This window comes from Anabas testudineus, chromosome 18, assembly GCF_900324465.2.
Source record: "Anabas testudineus chromosome 18, fAnaTes1.2, whole genome shotgun sequence".
Lineage (NCBI taxonomy): Eukaryota > Metazoa > Chordata > Actinopteri > Anabantiformes > Anabantidae > Anabas > Anabas testudineus.
Genome location: NC_046627.1, coordinates 25,107,670 through 25,123,133, shown reverse-complemented (window position 1 = coordinate 25,123,133; position 15,464 = coordinate 25,107,670). Strand labels below are relative to the sequence as shown.

At 42.5% G+C, this 15,464-nt stretch overlaps 1 protein-coding gene across 1 annotated transcript in view; it reads right to left on the bottom strand.

The window, feature by feature from the left end:
• Window positions 1-14,185, bottom strand: part of plcb3 (phospholipase C, beta 3 (phosphatidylinositol-specific)) — a 44,663-nt gene extending 30,478 nt beyond the window's left edge. Inside the window, exons 1-2 of the mRNA XM_026352344.1 lie at window positions 13,599-14,185; window positions 1,734-1,817 (exon numbers count right to left, since the gene is read on the bottom strand). Coding sequence (XP_026208129.1) covers window positions 1,734-1,817; window positions 13,599-13,697 — 183 coding nt within the window. The 5' untranslated portion in view covers window positions 13,698-14,185. The remainder of the gene's footprint in view (window positions 1-1,733; window positions 1,818-13,598) is intronic.
• Window positions 14,186-15,464: the final 1,279 nt, after the last annotated feature.

The window sequence follows — 15,464 nt, the reverse complement described above, 5'->3', positions numbered from 1 at the left end:
TCCAGATACACACACCCTCCAAAACATGCAGACACAACGCAGTGATAATGTTGGCTATCAACAGGTGATTCCATACATTCCTTTTGGATAAATAGACAGCCAGAAATAAAGGGAGAAATCGTGTGTGTGTGTGTGTGTGTGTGTGTGTGTGTGTGCGTGTGCATGTGCGTGTGTGTGTGTGTGAGTTTAGGATGGAGGGATGAGAAAGTTGGGGTCACAGGTCAACATCACACAGATATTTATACATAGACAGATGAATGGAAGGATACAGTAGAGGTAGAGAGGAGGCAGAGGATTAGAGTTTGCTTTGAATACTGGATATTTTCTACAAACGTTTACATGTTAAGATCAACGCTTTGATAACTTGATATTAAAAACTAATATTAAAAACCCTGTTAATACATTAGCTAAAGTCCAGTGTTTCTAAACTAACTGCTTAAGCCCAGAAGCGATGTGAGGGAGAGGATGGTTGTTGGGAAATAAAGACGGATGGACAGAGTGAAGGCAACGGAGGACTAAAAGGATGAAGACCACAAAGACATCAGGGAGGTGGAGGCACGGGAATAAAGAGGAGGTGGGAACAAATTGATGAAACCCATTTTGGCTAAGCTAATGGACTGGCTAAAACCACAAAGAGAGACAAAGACACAAAGAGAGAGGAAGAAGAAACTACTTAGATAACCAAGTCAAAATAGCTAAAAATAGACGAGGTGTGGCTGACTGACATACTGAAAGCAAAGAAATAACAACTGTGATACCGAGAACTTCACATAGAACAAAAGAGAGAACTCATGGTCCACATCAATAAAACTCTCTATTTGTTTTTTACCTTTGATCACCTTGTACAAATTAAATTCCTCTCCTGCCAAGCTTCTCCCTCAGTATTTGGGTAAACAAACGCATGCTCATAATGCATCTATAATTTAGTTTAGTTATCTCTCCTACACCTTATCCACTAATGCTGCTTCATAAACCCTTGGGCGTCTTTAAACCACTGCTATCCAAGCTCCAAAGATATTTGACATCCTTAGACGAGTTCAACGCTCATAATCATGACACCAGTCATTTTTTATCAGGTCTCTCTTGCATAAGACAGCACGTTATCTATGAGATTTCCTGACTACATAAAATTCAACTGTATCAGCACACCGTCACCGCCATGCTTCAGTCGGACGATGGTCGCTGTGGTGGTCTTAGTCTAGTTATTGGCAAACATGCTGGACCTGGACCTGACCCAGATCAAATTTAATTTATTTTATTTTAATTTATTTATCAGGCTTTTTTTCCTTTTCTTTGGCAAAACTAAATCATGCTGATTTGAATGATGTATTTGTTCTGTGCGCCATCCGTCATGCAGTGTCCCTCACTGACACCATTTTCCACAGATAACCTTTTGCCAACTCTAAAGCACTTATGCACCCTTTTTTTAATGCTATGCAAAGTTGCTATGTTTTTCAGGCGCTGGGGCAACTTGAGGTGCAGTGTCTTGTCCAAGGACACTGAGTGGACAGTGTGCTCTAGTGTATGTTGCTACATTAGAAATCCACTGTGGTCTACTCTAGTGAGGACCATTTATATTAGGTAATATCTCTGTCTGTAAGATGGTGACAGTTCATTTAGCCTGCAATAAGACCAACCTGTGTGTGTGTGTGTGTGTGTGTGTGTGTGTGTGTGTGTGTGTGTGTGTGTGTGTGTGTGTGTGTGTGTGTGTGTGTGTGTGTGTGTTTTCTTACCATGGACCCTCCAGACCATGAGAGGAAGAATCCTTCTGGGTCAACTTTCAGTGTTACCAGGGTGGGAGGCCCACTGTTGTTGTCCTAGACAACAACAGAAATAAAACTGTTACAAGGACGAACATATATTAAAGCTGTCACACACACTCACTGAGCACTAGAGGGATTATCAGGTTATTGCACAATTTTGCGTTCATCATTTGCATTGTGGATGATACCACTATCCTAACCACAATAACTGCTGAGGAACACAGGAACAACAGGTGAGACAAGAAAAAGACAATTAGAAAGGTTGTTAATATATTCTTTGTGGAGCTAAACCTGAAAGGTGAGCAGTAAACCCTTACTATACAAGAAAACTGTGTGTAAAGTAAACAAGGCAAGTATTGATTTACATTTAGTTATCTGGCAGGTGCTTTTATCCACAGCAACAAGTGATGTACAACACAAGCAAAATATAAAAAAAAAAATGAAGGTTGAAACGTTGGCCTGTGAAATGAAAGTACAATGTTGGGCTGTCACCTTCCCTTCATTTTAACTACTTTATCTAATAAGGGAAAAGTACAAACTAAGGTTATTATTAACTAACATAAATAAATGATATAATTATTATTATATTACCTACTTGTACCTAATAGTACTGAATTCCAAGAGGATCGAGGCATTAAGAATAAAAAAAAGAAATGCCAAGACCTCAGAGAGTCAATTAATTAGGGAAAAGGTGAAAGTCCTCTGACCCACCCCCTCTGTTTATGTCTATAAAAGAGAATACTGTAATAAAGCATCTACTCTCCTTCTTGTTCTTTATAGTAGTCCCATGGTAATACTTAGGGTGTGATGTGAAATTAGCAGTTTATGGCAGCAGTGGCCAAACCTGTTAATGATGCCTTGCTATTATGGGGATGTAGACGCACAGAAAGACAGACGGGGATAACATGTTGTTATGCACATGTCGTGAAAACAGGTGTTTGGATGCTGCAAACCACGTAGTTTGGCCAGCATTAAGATCTCATTCTTGTGCAGCATAATGATGAAACAGTAGCCTTCATCAACATGTCATTACCATCATCATTATGGGTTCATATGCAAGATACTAAGATACCATGTCTGAGCGCGCACACACACACACACGCATTCAGTCACTGGCTCTGTAATTACAGTGTTGAGCACTCGTACTGTTATTGTAATCCTGTAATACACTCCAACAAACAAACACACCATCCAGACATCCTGGGAAAAAAGCGATGATGATACAGATTGTTTGTTAGTACAGCGACAGATGACTCATACATATATGTCATGATGAGCATCATTATGAGCATCGTGATGATCAGATGGGAATAAAAAGAGAGATCTGCCCGGCAACCCACAGAAAACATCCATACTGTAAGGAAATAGGTTGACAACAGCACAACACACAAACAGCTAACACTTGACCACATACAGAGGGTATGAAATCCTGCTTAACAGACATAATCATAGTCCAAAATAACTCAAGCTAATTAAGTTCACAGTGACCTCGGTGGACTGGGATACTGACTCAATAAAGGACTAATTACCTCAAAATGCAGGCTAATCTTACCCAAAATGGTTAATGGTTGCCTGCACAATCATTTGATGTACAGTAGGCTGCATCTGGTTGAACAGTTCGACACTGATCTTTCCCATAAGAAACCACTAAACATGCACGGGCACTGGAACAGGGTTTAAAGGAAGTTCATTCATGTTTTACTCATGTTCTTACCAAGAGTTATATGAGAAGACCAACATCAGACTCATGTCTGTGGGCTCAGCTTAGCATAAAGACTGAAAACAGGTGGCAGTACTAGCTGGATTGTGCCCGGCTCTCGAGCTCATACAAACAGAAACTAGTTGAAAGTTGAACCAGCTCTACTCTGAACCAGCACTAGCATCAGTTGGTCACTGATGCTGATGTATGGCCTTTGGATCGCTCTCTGGAATAAAAGCAGGACAGAGAGGACTGAACGCTGCAAGAGATCACAGCTACAACTCTAAAATAACTTTAGAAGAGTTTTATGTATGTGGATAAAACCATGTTCCCACGTTAGGTGCCTGTTCTGTCCCCCAGCATTCGAGAGCAGACAGTATTAATTTGCCATGATTTTGAATCTTAATTTTATACACTTGCAGATGTATTTAATCATTCACATTTGGCTGCGTGGTTATGAACATATTTTTCTGTGGAGTAACAAACTGAGAACATATTTATTACAGTTTTACCCAAACTTTAACATTCTTTCTCTTAATTCAGACCAAAGACAGTCGAAAAACCAACAACTTGTGGTGAAGTCAAAGCTCCAGACCAAGATATATGGGCCATAACCTCCTGCAATAGCGTAACTTTGTTTTTTGCCAACTTCAGTTTATGCTGGGATTAAAGAAACAACATGTGTGAATTGGTATAGTTTAGCTGTGGTAGGCATTTGTATCTGTTTATGTCTGTTTCAGTCTTAATGCTAAGCAGGTTTCTCATTTGACTAAATAATAAAATGAGGTTATTCCTTAAAAAGGTCTTATTCCATAGGAGATGTGTCTTTATATTGCACTTTATGTTAAACATACCTTGAGTTTAGGCTCCAGAGTTGCCTAACACGAGAGAGGTCAGCAGAAGGCAGAAGGAACAGAGAGAGTTAGTCTGAGAGAGGGGAAAATAGGGAGGATGGATAGGGGTAAAGTTATAGGAAAGGATGGAGCTTGAAAAAGAACAGGACATAAAAAACAGGAGTAGACAGCATAAAATCAAAGTCTTGTGTCCAACCACAGCAGGAGACCAAACACCAACCATTTCATATAAAGCTCGATGACAAATGTCAGCTTAACTGTATTTGACTCTACACTATAAATTACTGAACTTGTGACCTGTGTTTACTCACTGGAACCAGTGGAAAACCGTACAACTTAAATTTCATGCTGTGATTACATCTCAAGGCTGTGTGACCCGATGTCAGATGCTCCGTTTAGCTGGTGATTTTTGTGCCGCAAATGTCAGCACCGTTCGGTTCTTTCGCTTACAGCTTGCAAATCTGCAGCCATAATGGTTTATACCTGCTTATCTTTCATCTGCTAGGCTCGGGTCTCTGAAACAACCCATATGAATAAGAATAGAAACAGCAAACACTCCAGATTTTCCCATTTTCGGAGTGCTGGAAACATAACCGTCAACCTTTGTCAGCAGACTACTGTGCTTTCTAATAAAAACATACGCAGCAAAGTATTTGCAAATCAAAATAACTGGTTTGGGTGATGCAGGCAAATTAGCCCGTTGTTTAAAATTCCAGGTAACCTTGACCTAGCTGGTCAACGTGCAGAAAAAGATATGGGCCACAATATACACGCTTAACTTGCAAATGCAGCTTTCAGAAAGGGCTGCTTGAAAAGAAGTCCGATTTAACCAAACCAGCCAGTTTCCATTCATCTTCACTGACTTTAATTTAAAATGACAATGGCAGCATGTAAGTGGAACAGTAACAATCTCAAGTTACATTTCCACAGCTATTTAATGCTCCATTAGCCTTGCTAAGCAACATTAATTGAATTACCACTGATTGTTATCATGTTGGATGAATATAGCCTACATTATGGAAGGCACCGCTATCCTGCTGCAAATTCCCTAGATTCCAGAAAGGAAACAGTAGAAATAAAAAGCATGGGTTATGGGAATATGTTATTAACCTGAGTTTTGAGCTCTTGTGATCTTCTCCCATTTAGATCATTTAGCTGTAAAGTAAGCACTGGCTGGAGGGCTGCGGTCACATATACTGTATTTGCATGTTACAACTACTTACTTTTACACACCTGCCATTCGCTGTGTTTTTAGAGCTGCTTTTCATCACTGATACACACAAATCTGTTTTATGCACCTATGTCTGCCTTTCTCTCCCTTTTCTTTCATAGTTCAGCAACTCTTTGCTTTGGTCAGATTATTTTTGGGTGGTGCCTGGATCCAGCATCTCAAATGTGAGGCTCCGCTGCATTTTATTATTATTGTAAATAAAATATTTTTAGGTTGTAAACTGTTGGTTAAACAAAAGGAGTAGTTTAATTTTATCATCACTCTCTGACATTTTATAGGTAAAAAAATAATTCTAATGGTCACTATTGAAGTAAACCAATAATAATTAATGTAGTCTTTATTAACTTTTTCTTGTTGAAGGTCATTCTAAATGTTCTATAAAATGAGTTTCATAACACAAGAGGTCACTTCAGTTAGCAAATGAAAATAAGGGGTAATGTTACAACCCTAACGAGGAAATCATTAGCGCGTGCCCTTCACAGACTTAAACACACACCTCTTGTTTACCATCAACACGCGTCTCATGGTGTGTTTTCTGTGTGTCACTGGGTGGTACATCTATAATTGGCCCTCACCCTACTCCCTAATTAACTGCTATATATAGTCCCCTTCTGAAGTCTCCTCTTGCTTCTGTCCTTTCTTTTCATTCCTTCATGCATCTTTCTTTCTCTTTAAGTTATTACTTTAATTGACTCTCTTTCCAACACTTTCAGTCCTTGCTCTTCCTTTTCTGTCTCTTTTTCCAGACCCCCTCCAGATGCTGTGACCCTCTGACAAAGGCCTTCATTACAGTAATGTCACATTTACACACTTGGTGGATGGACCACCCCTGGAGGCTGAGGTTTTACATATACAGACATCAGCTCCTGAACATCCCATTCACGTGACAGCCTCAGCGTATAGAAAGACAAACACACAGCCACTCTGCTTCTCTTCCTACATACGGTCCTCACCACAAATGAATGTGTGTGTTGTATAATGTCATCCAGAAGGAAGCCATTAGTGAGAAACTCGTAAATGTGGCTGTTCCGAGTGCACCTTTGGTCAGCCGTACTTTGTGTGTTCAGTGACAGCTTATGGGAGTGGTGTAAGAAACAAGGCCAGTGTGCACTTAGTGTGAGTGTGTTTGAGCTGCTGCTTTGGCAACATGGTAAAAGTTGATGACAGTAGGTAACCTTTGGACTTTGGAGAGCGAAGAGAAGGGAGGGAGGAGTGGGGCCGAGGAGGTCCGTAAAGATGGTATCTGGTGTAGTGATAGAAGACATTTGATAAACGAATTTATCCAAATCCCGTTTGATACTTTTAATTACAGGTGGAAACATATCCGGCGTTTCGAGGCCACTCTGAGAGTCTTGTTCAGTAGTTAATTCAGTACTCTCTATGTGCCCGATCCTTATCCTGCACTCAGGTGCTGCACCATTTAATTTCTCCACAGGCGTCATTTAACTTAGATCTGATCAGGCCTTATACACAGGAAACGAACCTCTAACCCAGGTAGTAGTAAAGCTATGCTGTAACAACTTAACAATACCCCAGTGTATAAAGGGTTTGTTAAGTCAAATAAAGTGGTAAGATCCTTTTCTGATCTCCCCCTCCAATTCCCCCCACTTCTCAACGGGGACTCCAAATCCAGCTGCACTATAAGCCTCCTCACTGCTCCAGTCCAGTGCTGGCCTATGAATGACTGTTTGTTTATACGCTGTGTAGTGCAGCAATGGCAAACTAAAACTGTTAATACAGTGCTTATGTTGTGCACTAATACAAGACTGGGACATGTGAAGTAAGTGCAATATGAGTCCTGATGACATTTAGACACAGAGCTTGTAGCCACTTGTCTTACCTCAGTACCTGGATGTCTGACAGAGCTAGGAGTGTCCAGTGTCACAACATGCTTTATCTGTTTGCAGCCCAGAAACCCCGGCTGTAAATCTGTGCAGTATTACAGTAACATGAGCATGGTGATACCTTGGTGTGTCTGTGGGATCTCACACCGGGTGTCTAGTATATTACAAAATGGAGAAAACAGCAATAATTACATTAGCCTTCTTTGAATTTTAAATATCATTTTAAGTGTACGTAATAATGTTTAGCTAAATGAACAGTTCAAAAAGACTTTGGATTAACTAAAGCAAACTTATTAAAATCTCTTAATGCCAATTTATACTTTGTTTGCCCTCATTTGTGCACATGCTTCTATTCATATTATAACTCAATGCTGGAGGGATGAAGTCAAGTTAGGATCACGCAACCAGAGTGATGCTAACTTGGCTTACGAAAAAACTAAAAGTCAAACGTGTTAGTTTTTAAATGATTGCAAAAAAAAATAAGCTCTGTAAATGGGGAACGGTCTGCAGTTACATAGCACTTGTCTATCTTATTCTTTCCCAAAGTGCTTTACACTGCTTCTCTTTCACACACACAATAACACAATGATGCCAGAGCTGTCATGAAGTTGGGTCTAACCTACCAGGAGGAACTTGGGGTTCAGTGTCTTGCCTAAGGACACTTCAACATGACACAAAAGCCAGGAATCTAACCATGAACCTCACACGTGGTATAAATATAAATATAAATATAAATATAAATATAAATATAAATATAAATATAAATATAAATAGATCATCTTTATAAATGAAAATCCACATATATGATTTCGGACAGAAGTCTAAAGCTGTTGTTAGGAACCACACCAACGGTCTTCAGTGTTACCATCACTAAGCTTCTATATTGTAACTGCGAACAATAGGAGTACGTCTTTTACAAAAGCCTTTCCTGTTAGCATGACCGGATCTAAAAAGTATAGATTACAGGTGAGATGACGTTTCATTTAGCAATTCAGCTTGTTAGCAACCACTTTTTGTAGATACGTAAAAGTCATGAGTAGGCATTTACTGACAGAATGAAACATCAAAATCTGTTCCTCGTGTTGAACGCAGGCATTTAATGAAAAAGTCATAAAAAAAATTAAAAAAAAACACACGCACTTCAGGAAGGGTAAGGGTAGTTTAGTTATGCAATGCAGGAATGCAGATCTGTAGATGAGAGCACAGAGAAAACAAAACTAAAAGTCAATGATAAAAGAAAAAACAAAAAAGCAGGAAGCAGACAGAGAAGAGCAGAAGGAGGAAGAGAGTGATGACCAAACAGTGCATGGGGAAGAGATCCTATGTAAGATACAGACACACAACCAGACTACACGCGTAGCGCAACGTGGAGCAATCCAGATGTCAGAGCCACACTTTACATGTGGCAGTGTTTGACCTTCCACCTCTCTCCTCTCTTTACTCTTCACGTATTTCCCTCTAGCCGTCCCATGCCTCGTTTCTCACCACCCCATCAGCACTTCAGCAGTGCTTCACGACACAGTGTCAGACACACACAAGAGCCTGCGTTTTCCTCCGTTTCCGGATCTCCTCCTCCCTAACATCTTTCCCCTTCATCTATCCATCTATCCAATGGCAAACCAGAATATCCACTTTCTGAAAATAGAGGCACACAGAAGCCAGATAAAGTCAAGTAGAACCTTAGTAGACAAAGCACCTCCGCTTACAAAAGAAGATCAGTGTCTGAGGACGGAAGCATATTCAGTATGATACAATAGCTGTCACACTGCATGCTTCCCAAACTGTTATTTCCACCTATTTATACGTCCTAAATCCAAAGCAGTGCATGTTGTGTGAGCAGTCCATGCTGACATGTGAACAGCTTTCTTGTTTATCTTGTTTAGGGAGGGCAGTGACCGTTGAAGGCTGCCAAAATGGATCTTTTTATCAGTGCTGTGGCATGATAAAGACGTTTCAAAGAATGATAAAAAAGAGTAACTGCAAGAGCCAAGTAAAACAAAGTGGGGACAAACTGAAGACAATAAAGAGAGCTGCTCAGCAAGTCCCAGCGTGCAGGGGGAAAAAACGCATACAGGAAGAAAGTTTGTATGAGGGCGCGTAGGTGTTTTATTTTGAAGAGCTTTATCACTAAATCAAATTGAAAGGTTGTTGATAAAAAAAATCAATAAATTGAAACCAAGGGTCAGAATGACACCTCAAAGCAGCAGTTTTTACATTTTAAGAAGACAGGGGGAGGTAGGAAAAACAATGAAGGCAAAAAAGCCTCTACAGGCTATTCGTGAATGGAAAACTGTTGTTGTTAGTGTGATTTGACATCAGAGCACTGATAAACACTGGCATGAGGAGCGCTGGAGTGTCTTTAGTGTTTAGCTCTTTAGCTCCTCTAAGTGAACAGTGGGACCGTCTGTAGGGTCGGACAAAATAATCCCGGCCAAATTGCAGAAAGCACCACTGGCTTGCAACGTTTTATGGCCCATCAAGTTACAGGGATTTGAAGCGGAGTCAAAACCTCTAATCTCAAAAGGATGCAACATTCCCAAACCTCTGCCCAATTAATTGCACAGCTTGTGATCCCATGTGACTTTGTTTACAAGCCTTGGGTTGCTTGTAATTGTGCAATGTGGATATAAACAGATCAAATTAAACTATGGAAAATGTACACACAGTGTATTTGAATATCTGGGGCAAATATGATCCAGCTGCAGAAAACCTACAAACAGGCCAGTGTTATGCTGATTATTTATTTAACATGTGTGTACTAAGTTTCTTATCAAGACAGTCCGCGGCACATTGACATCGAGCCGGCTGCAGACAAACTGTCTGTGTGTTTGTTTAATTGGATGTCTAGGAGGAATTTTAACTGAATTCCAGTAGGAACTCGTCTAAATTGAATTGCGGGCGAGCTGCAGAGGGCGGAGCGGCAGCAGCAAAGACAGGGCGGGAGAGAGAGCAGGAAAATGGTTTGGCTCTGGAACCTTGCAACAAGCTCAAACAGGAAGTCATTTGACGCGAAACACACAGCCAGGACAAAACAACCCCACATGCAAACACACACATATGAGCGCACATGTGTACACAAGCCGAAATGCAGAAGAAAGAGGGTCAATTTGGAATGTGCTCCTCCTCCTCCACCCACCTCCCGGCATGAGTCAGTGCATGGCTGTGTGTGTGTGTGTGTCATTTGATGGACCTACAGTAGAATACAGAGGAGCATACGGAAACAGACATTTGCTTGTGAAAGCAAAAGACATGAAAGACATGACGGTGGCAGCTGAACGACAACGTGAATACTGGACATGAGAGGAGTGAATGAACGAAGAAAATAAACTCAAGTCAAGCACGAGGGGATTGTAGGACGAGACAGAACAGGAGACTTAAGGAAAATAGCCATGTGAAGGGAGGATGGCAAGATGGAGAAGGGGGTAAAAAAAAAAAAAAATGAATGATTGGGTCAAAAGTGGGGATTTCATGTCAACAAAGTGCACGGCCCTCAGGCACTTCCTGGTGACTGTGTCTTTATTACTGAAGGAGCAAACCAACGTTTCAGATTCCCTAACTGTTTGCACACTTTACTGTGTGGTCCATTTAATTTGAAATGCCTTTCACGCTACAGTGATTAAGTGAATACTAATTTATTAAAAATCAAAAGCACTCAGACCCTTTGCTCTGGCACTCCAAATTGTTCTCAGACGCATCCTGTTTGCTTTAATTATCCAATCACAGGAGTCCACCTGTAGCAAACGTTTTACACTGCGCGTCAGAGCGGGAAACCAAGCAGCTCTCTGTAGACCTCCACGATAAAAATGAGTCAAGACAAGAGTATAAACAGAAGCACACAGAGGAGACAAAAAGGAGCAGAACAGGGTCAATAACTGAAGTGGAAGAAGTCTAGAAGCACCGAGACTCCTCCTACAGCGAGTCGTCCACCTAAACTGACTAACCTGGCAAGAAAGACCAGGGAGGTGACCGGAAACCTAAAACTCTTCTGCAGAGATGGGAGAACCTGCTCAATAACACTCCACAAAGCAGGAGGTTGACAGACTAGTTAGACAAAAGCCACAGAAAGCCGTATTTAAAGGCAGACCTCTGTTACTACGTCGCTGAAGCCGGTGCCTCGGTGGCCACGTCAGGCATGTGCCTCTCATTTTTTTGAAACTGCGTCAAGACAGCAGGTCCCTGCCTGTTGGTGACTGGTTCATTGGTCAGCACCCGCAACACCGCCTGGAAATAATAACGCGGTGACAGGAAGCAAGTTCCAGGCTTATAGAAGAAGATTGTGTGATTCAGAAACTTTCAAACCTATCTGACGGAGCCTGAAAGGATCTGCCACGAAGAGTGGGGTAAACCTCCCAAATCCAGGTGTGAGAAGCTTGTAGAGACTCAACCAAAATGACTCGGAGCTGTAATTACTGCCCAAGGGGCTTCTACACAGGACTGAATTAACTGTGTGAATGCCTGAATGAAAGATTTCAGCTGTCGATTTTTCATAAATTTACATTTAGCAGACGCTTTTATCCAAAGTACAAAGGCAGGCAGGGTAAGCGTAAGGAGGTTTTGCCTACTGGAGGTAGACCACAGATGGGATTTGAACCCCAGTCTCCTGCATGGAAGGCAGCGATGTTGCCACCACACACTCCAACCTCTTGGATAGTGTGAAATTTGCACAAACAACTGGATCCTCTTATTTTCCACAGTTCATCGGGGAAATGGCCAATCAGGGGGAAATGGGAACGAAAGATAGGGCGAAAGCATGCACATGTTTTTGAGTGTTCACACGCTTAATCACCAGCACAACCATTTCCTGGGTATTCCCTTTGAGAGAGAGAGAGAGAGAGAGAGAGAGAGAGAGAGAGAGAGAGAGAGAGAGATGCATGGAGAGTTAGTGTGTGTGAGAGACGGAGAGAAAGGAATCTAATCAGAAGGGATGGTTTTCACTGCTTGCGTGACAAGACTGTTCTTCGAAGGCCAGAGACACACACACACACACACACACACACACAACATGTCATCATTAAAATGTGTGTAAGACTCTGTTGCTGATAAGTTGCTTTATTTTCAAACACTCATGTTTTTTTCTGGCTCTTAGCAGCTCTTTGCAGTTGTAGTGTGTGTGTGTGTGTGTGTGTGTGTGTGTGTGTGTGTGTGTGTGTGTGTGTGTGTGTGTGTGTATGTACACACCACACCTGACCTCATATCTGCAAAGTACACTTATGATAAGAGGCCAGTTCAAACTACAATCCCTCTCCTTGTAAGATTCTTCTTAGGCCGCACACTTTCACAGACACACACACACACACACACACACACACACACACCTCTCGTGTACTGGGGTTGTATCGTCAACCCTGGAGCTCCAAATGAGAGACACCGTTACAGTGGGTCTGTCAGCCACTCAGTTAATCATTGATGGTCATTCAGACACATGGACACACACCCCTACTTTCCCCTGTGGAGAAGACTGCAGAACTCCTGCCGCACACAGAAACCAACACACACACACACACACATATGATTATTACCAACACTGGTAGACATGTGCAGAAATACACTGAAGGCAAAAATGATTCAAAGATTAGTGTTGACGTGATTTAGAGTGAAAACAATAAATAAACAACAACATTCAGTTGGGTGCTTTGCAGCTCCCCCTGCACTCCACTTCTCCTCACTCCCACTCAGGTGTTTTTCCTCAGTGATCCGTGGGGAAGAGAAGGGAAAGTACAACACAACAAAAAGTGGGAGACAGAGGGTGGAAGAAGGGCGTCTGAGCTGAACCCGAGCTGGAGGAAAACCGGCTCGACAACAATTCAACACAACACACGCATTGAAGCTCTGTTGCCTGCTGGCAGCCCTGTGGGACTTTCTGCTGCGCGCACACACACACTCACACACACACACACGCACACACGCAAATACAGTGGGCTCCTGTGCTGGCCGCAGGTTTGGTGCACACACCTGCACGCCCACGTCAACTATCCGAGCTCGTATCTCGCCGCAGACACGCTGCAGACGTCTCCCGTGTCACCTGGACACAGTGGCTCTACTGTCCCTCTACAGATCACCAGCTCCAGCTCCTCCACCACCACCACCACCACCTCACCACCACCCTCTCACGCGTTTTCCTCGCTTTACGCGCGTTACGGCGACGCGTCCCGTCACGTCCTGTCCTGTCCCGAGTTCAAAGCACGTTTCAAGCATTTTGGTTCTCACCTCGTCCCATTTGATGAACTTGCCCCCCCTCTGCAGCTCAGGGTGGACGGACACCGGTTTGAGCTGCAACGCGTGGACTCCCGGCTTGGCCCCAGCCATGGCGAGGGACTCCCAGCCCGGGTGCCAACTCCTAAAACCAGGCTACGACAAGCTGGACTCCTCGGAAAGACACCAAAACGCCTTTCCTTGCTCCACTTCCACCCCAGAGCTTCCTCTTCTTTTCCGGGGAGAAAGTCAATTGAAGGGAGGGGTTTGTTCCCCCTCCCGGACGGCGGCTTCAAAAGTTAGCGAAGTTCCCCGAAGACTTTGAAGAACATGAGGAGCGAGATCCACGCAGAGAAACACGGGACTCGGCTGCTGTCGGCGCGCTCCGCCGCCGCCTGCTCCGCGTCCACGCACCGCGGTGACGTGCCTCTGCGCCCCCCCCCCCCCCCCACCTTCTTCTTATAACAGGCTTTGATTCATTTATGTGTTTATTTGTGCCGAATCCTTTAATTGCGCACTTGAGCCCGCAGAGATATCCCTTCCTTCCTTCCTTCCTCCCATCTGCTCTGCTCGACCTCTCTCCTCTCGCTCCTCTACCAACTTTCTCTGCTTCCTCTCTCTCTCTCTCTCTCTCTCTCTCGTCGCCTCCGACGCGTTTCTTCTTTTCTCCTCCTCCTCCCTTCGTGTGTGTTTGAACTGTGTTCCTCTGCTCGTGTGGTGGTGTGCTTGTCTTCCAGGACATGAGCATGACACTGTACTGGCTCCATCTCTCTGGAACAGTAATGCCTCCTTCATGTATGTGATTCTACTGCTTTACATGTTTGCTTCTCTACAACTGTCTGCTGCAACTTAAAGCTACACTAAAAAGTCAGAATCAGTGCCGCACATGCAGAGATATCCTGACTTTTGGTCCATATGGATTCAAACTAAAAGAAAACAAACACGAACCTATATTTCCCATGATGCAACCCTGTTATTTTGTTAGTCCCTTCTCCCAACGTTCAAGGCTTTTGGCACATTGTTGGATGCACGTTCTCCTTTAATATTGTGTAATCTACAGGGTCAGGCTGAGCTAACTGTGGTGATGTCACACAGGATAAGGTTTTGAAAGCTTCTCTGGCACCAGGGAGAACAATCTATGACTGTTTTCACAGATAGTCTATTACATCCCATTACAGCTCCACTGGCCTTGACATGTAAAGTCTGTGGTGAGTCCTTGTGTGCCTTCGGCAAAACAGACTGAAACAGACTCTTATTTAGGATACAACCCATGTACCAGTTCAGTAGCAATATACGAAACCATGTAGAAATATACTACTATATATACTTAGATTGAACCTTCTTCTGACAAAATCAAATTTTAATTCAATCCAATTTTATTTATTTAGTGTCAAATCGCAAAAGAGGTCATTTAAAGGTGCTTTACAGTGCTTAAGGTTTAAGATCTTACAAAATGTTCCAGTCTGTGTAATAAAATGTTGTGAACTATAGTGTCTAATGTAGCACTAAGATCTAACATGACGAGTATAGAGAGAAGTCCGTTGTCTGACGCTAATAGAAGAACGTTAGTGACCTTTACCATTGTCATTCAGTCACTGACCAACCTAAATTTATCCTGGATATAAGCAAATTTTGAGTGTGATGCCTGCAAAAGAAAGTTAGGACAGACAAGTTTACCAATGCGTTACATCACCTTTCCTTTCCCAATGTCTATTTTCCCCATAAACAAGCTGAAACGTGGACATGTTTCCACCGTCCATCAGTGCATCTGAGTGAATAAAGAATTACTCGTTTTGATTCACAAATATATCATGACACTTGGCACATTTATTTTAAAAGAAGTTAGAACATTTACAGAGAAACTGATTTCTATTTGTTTGT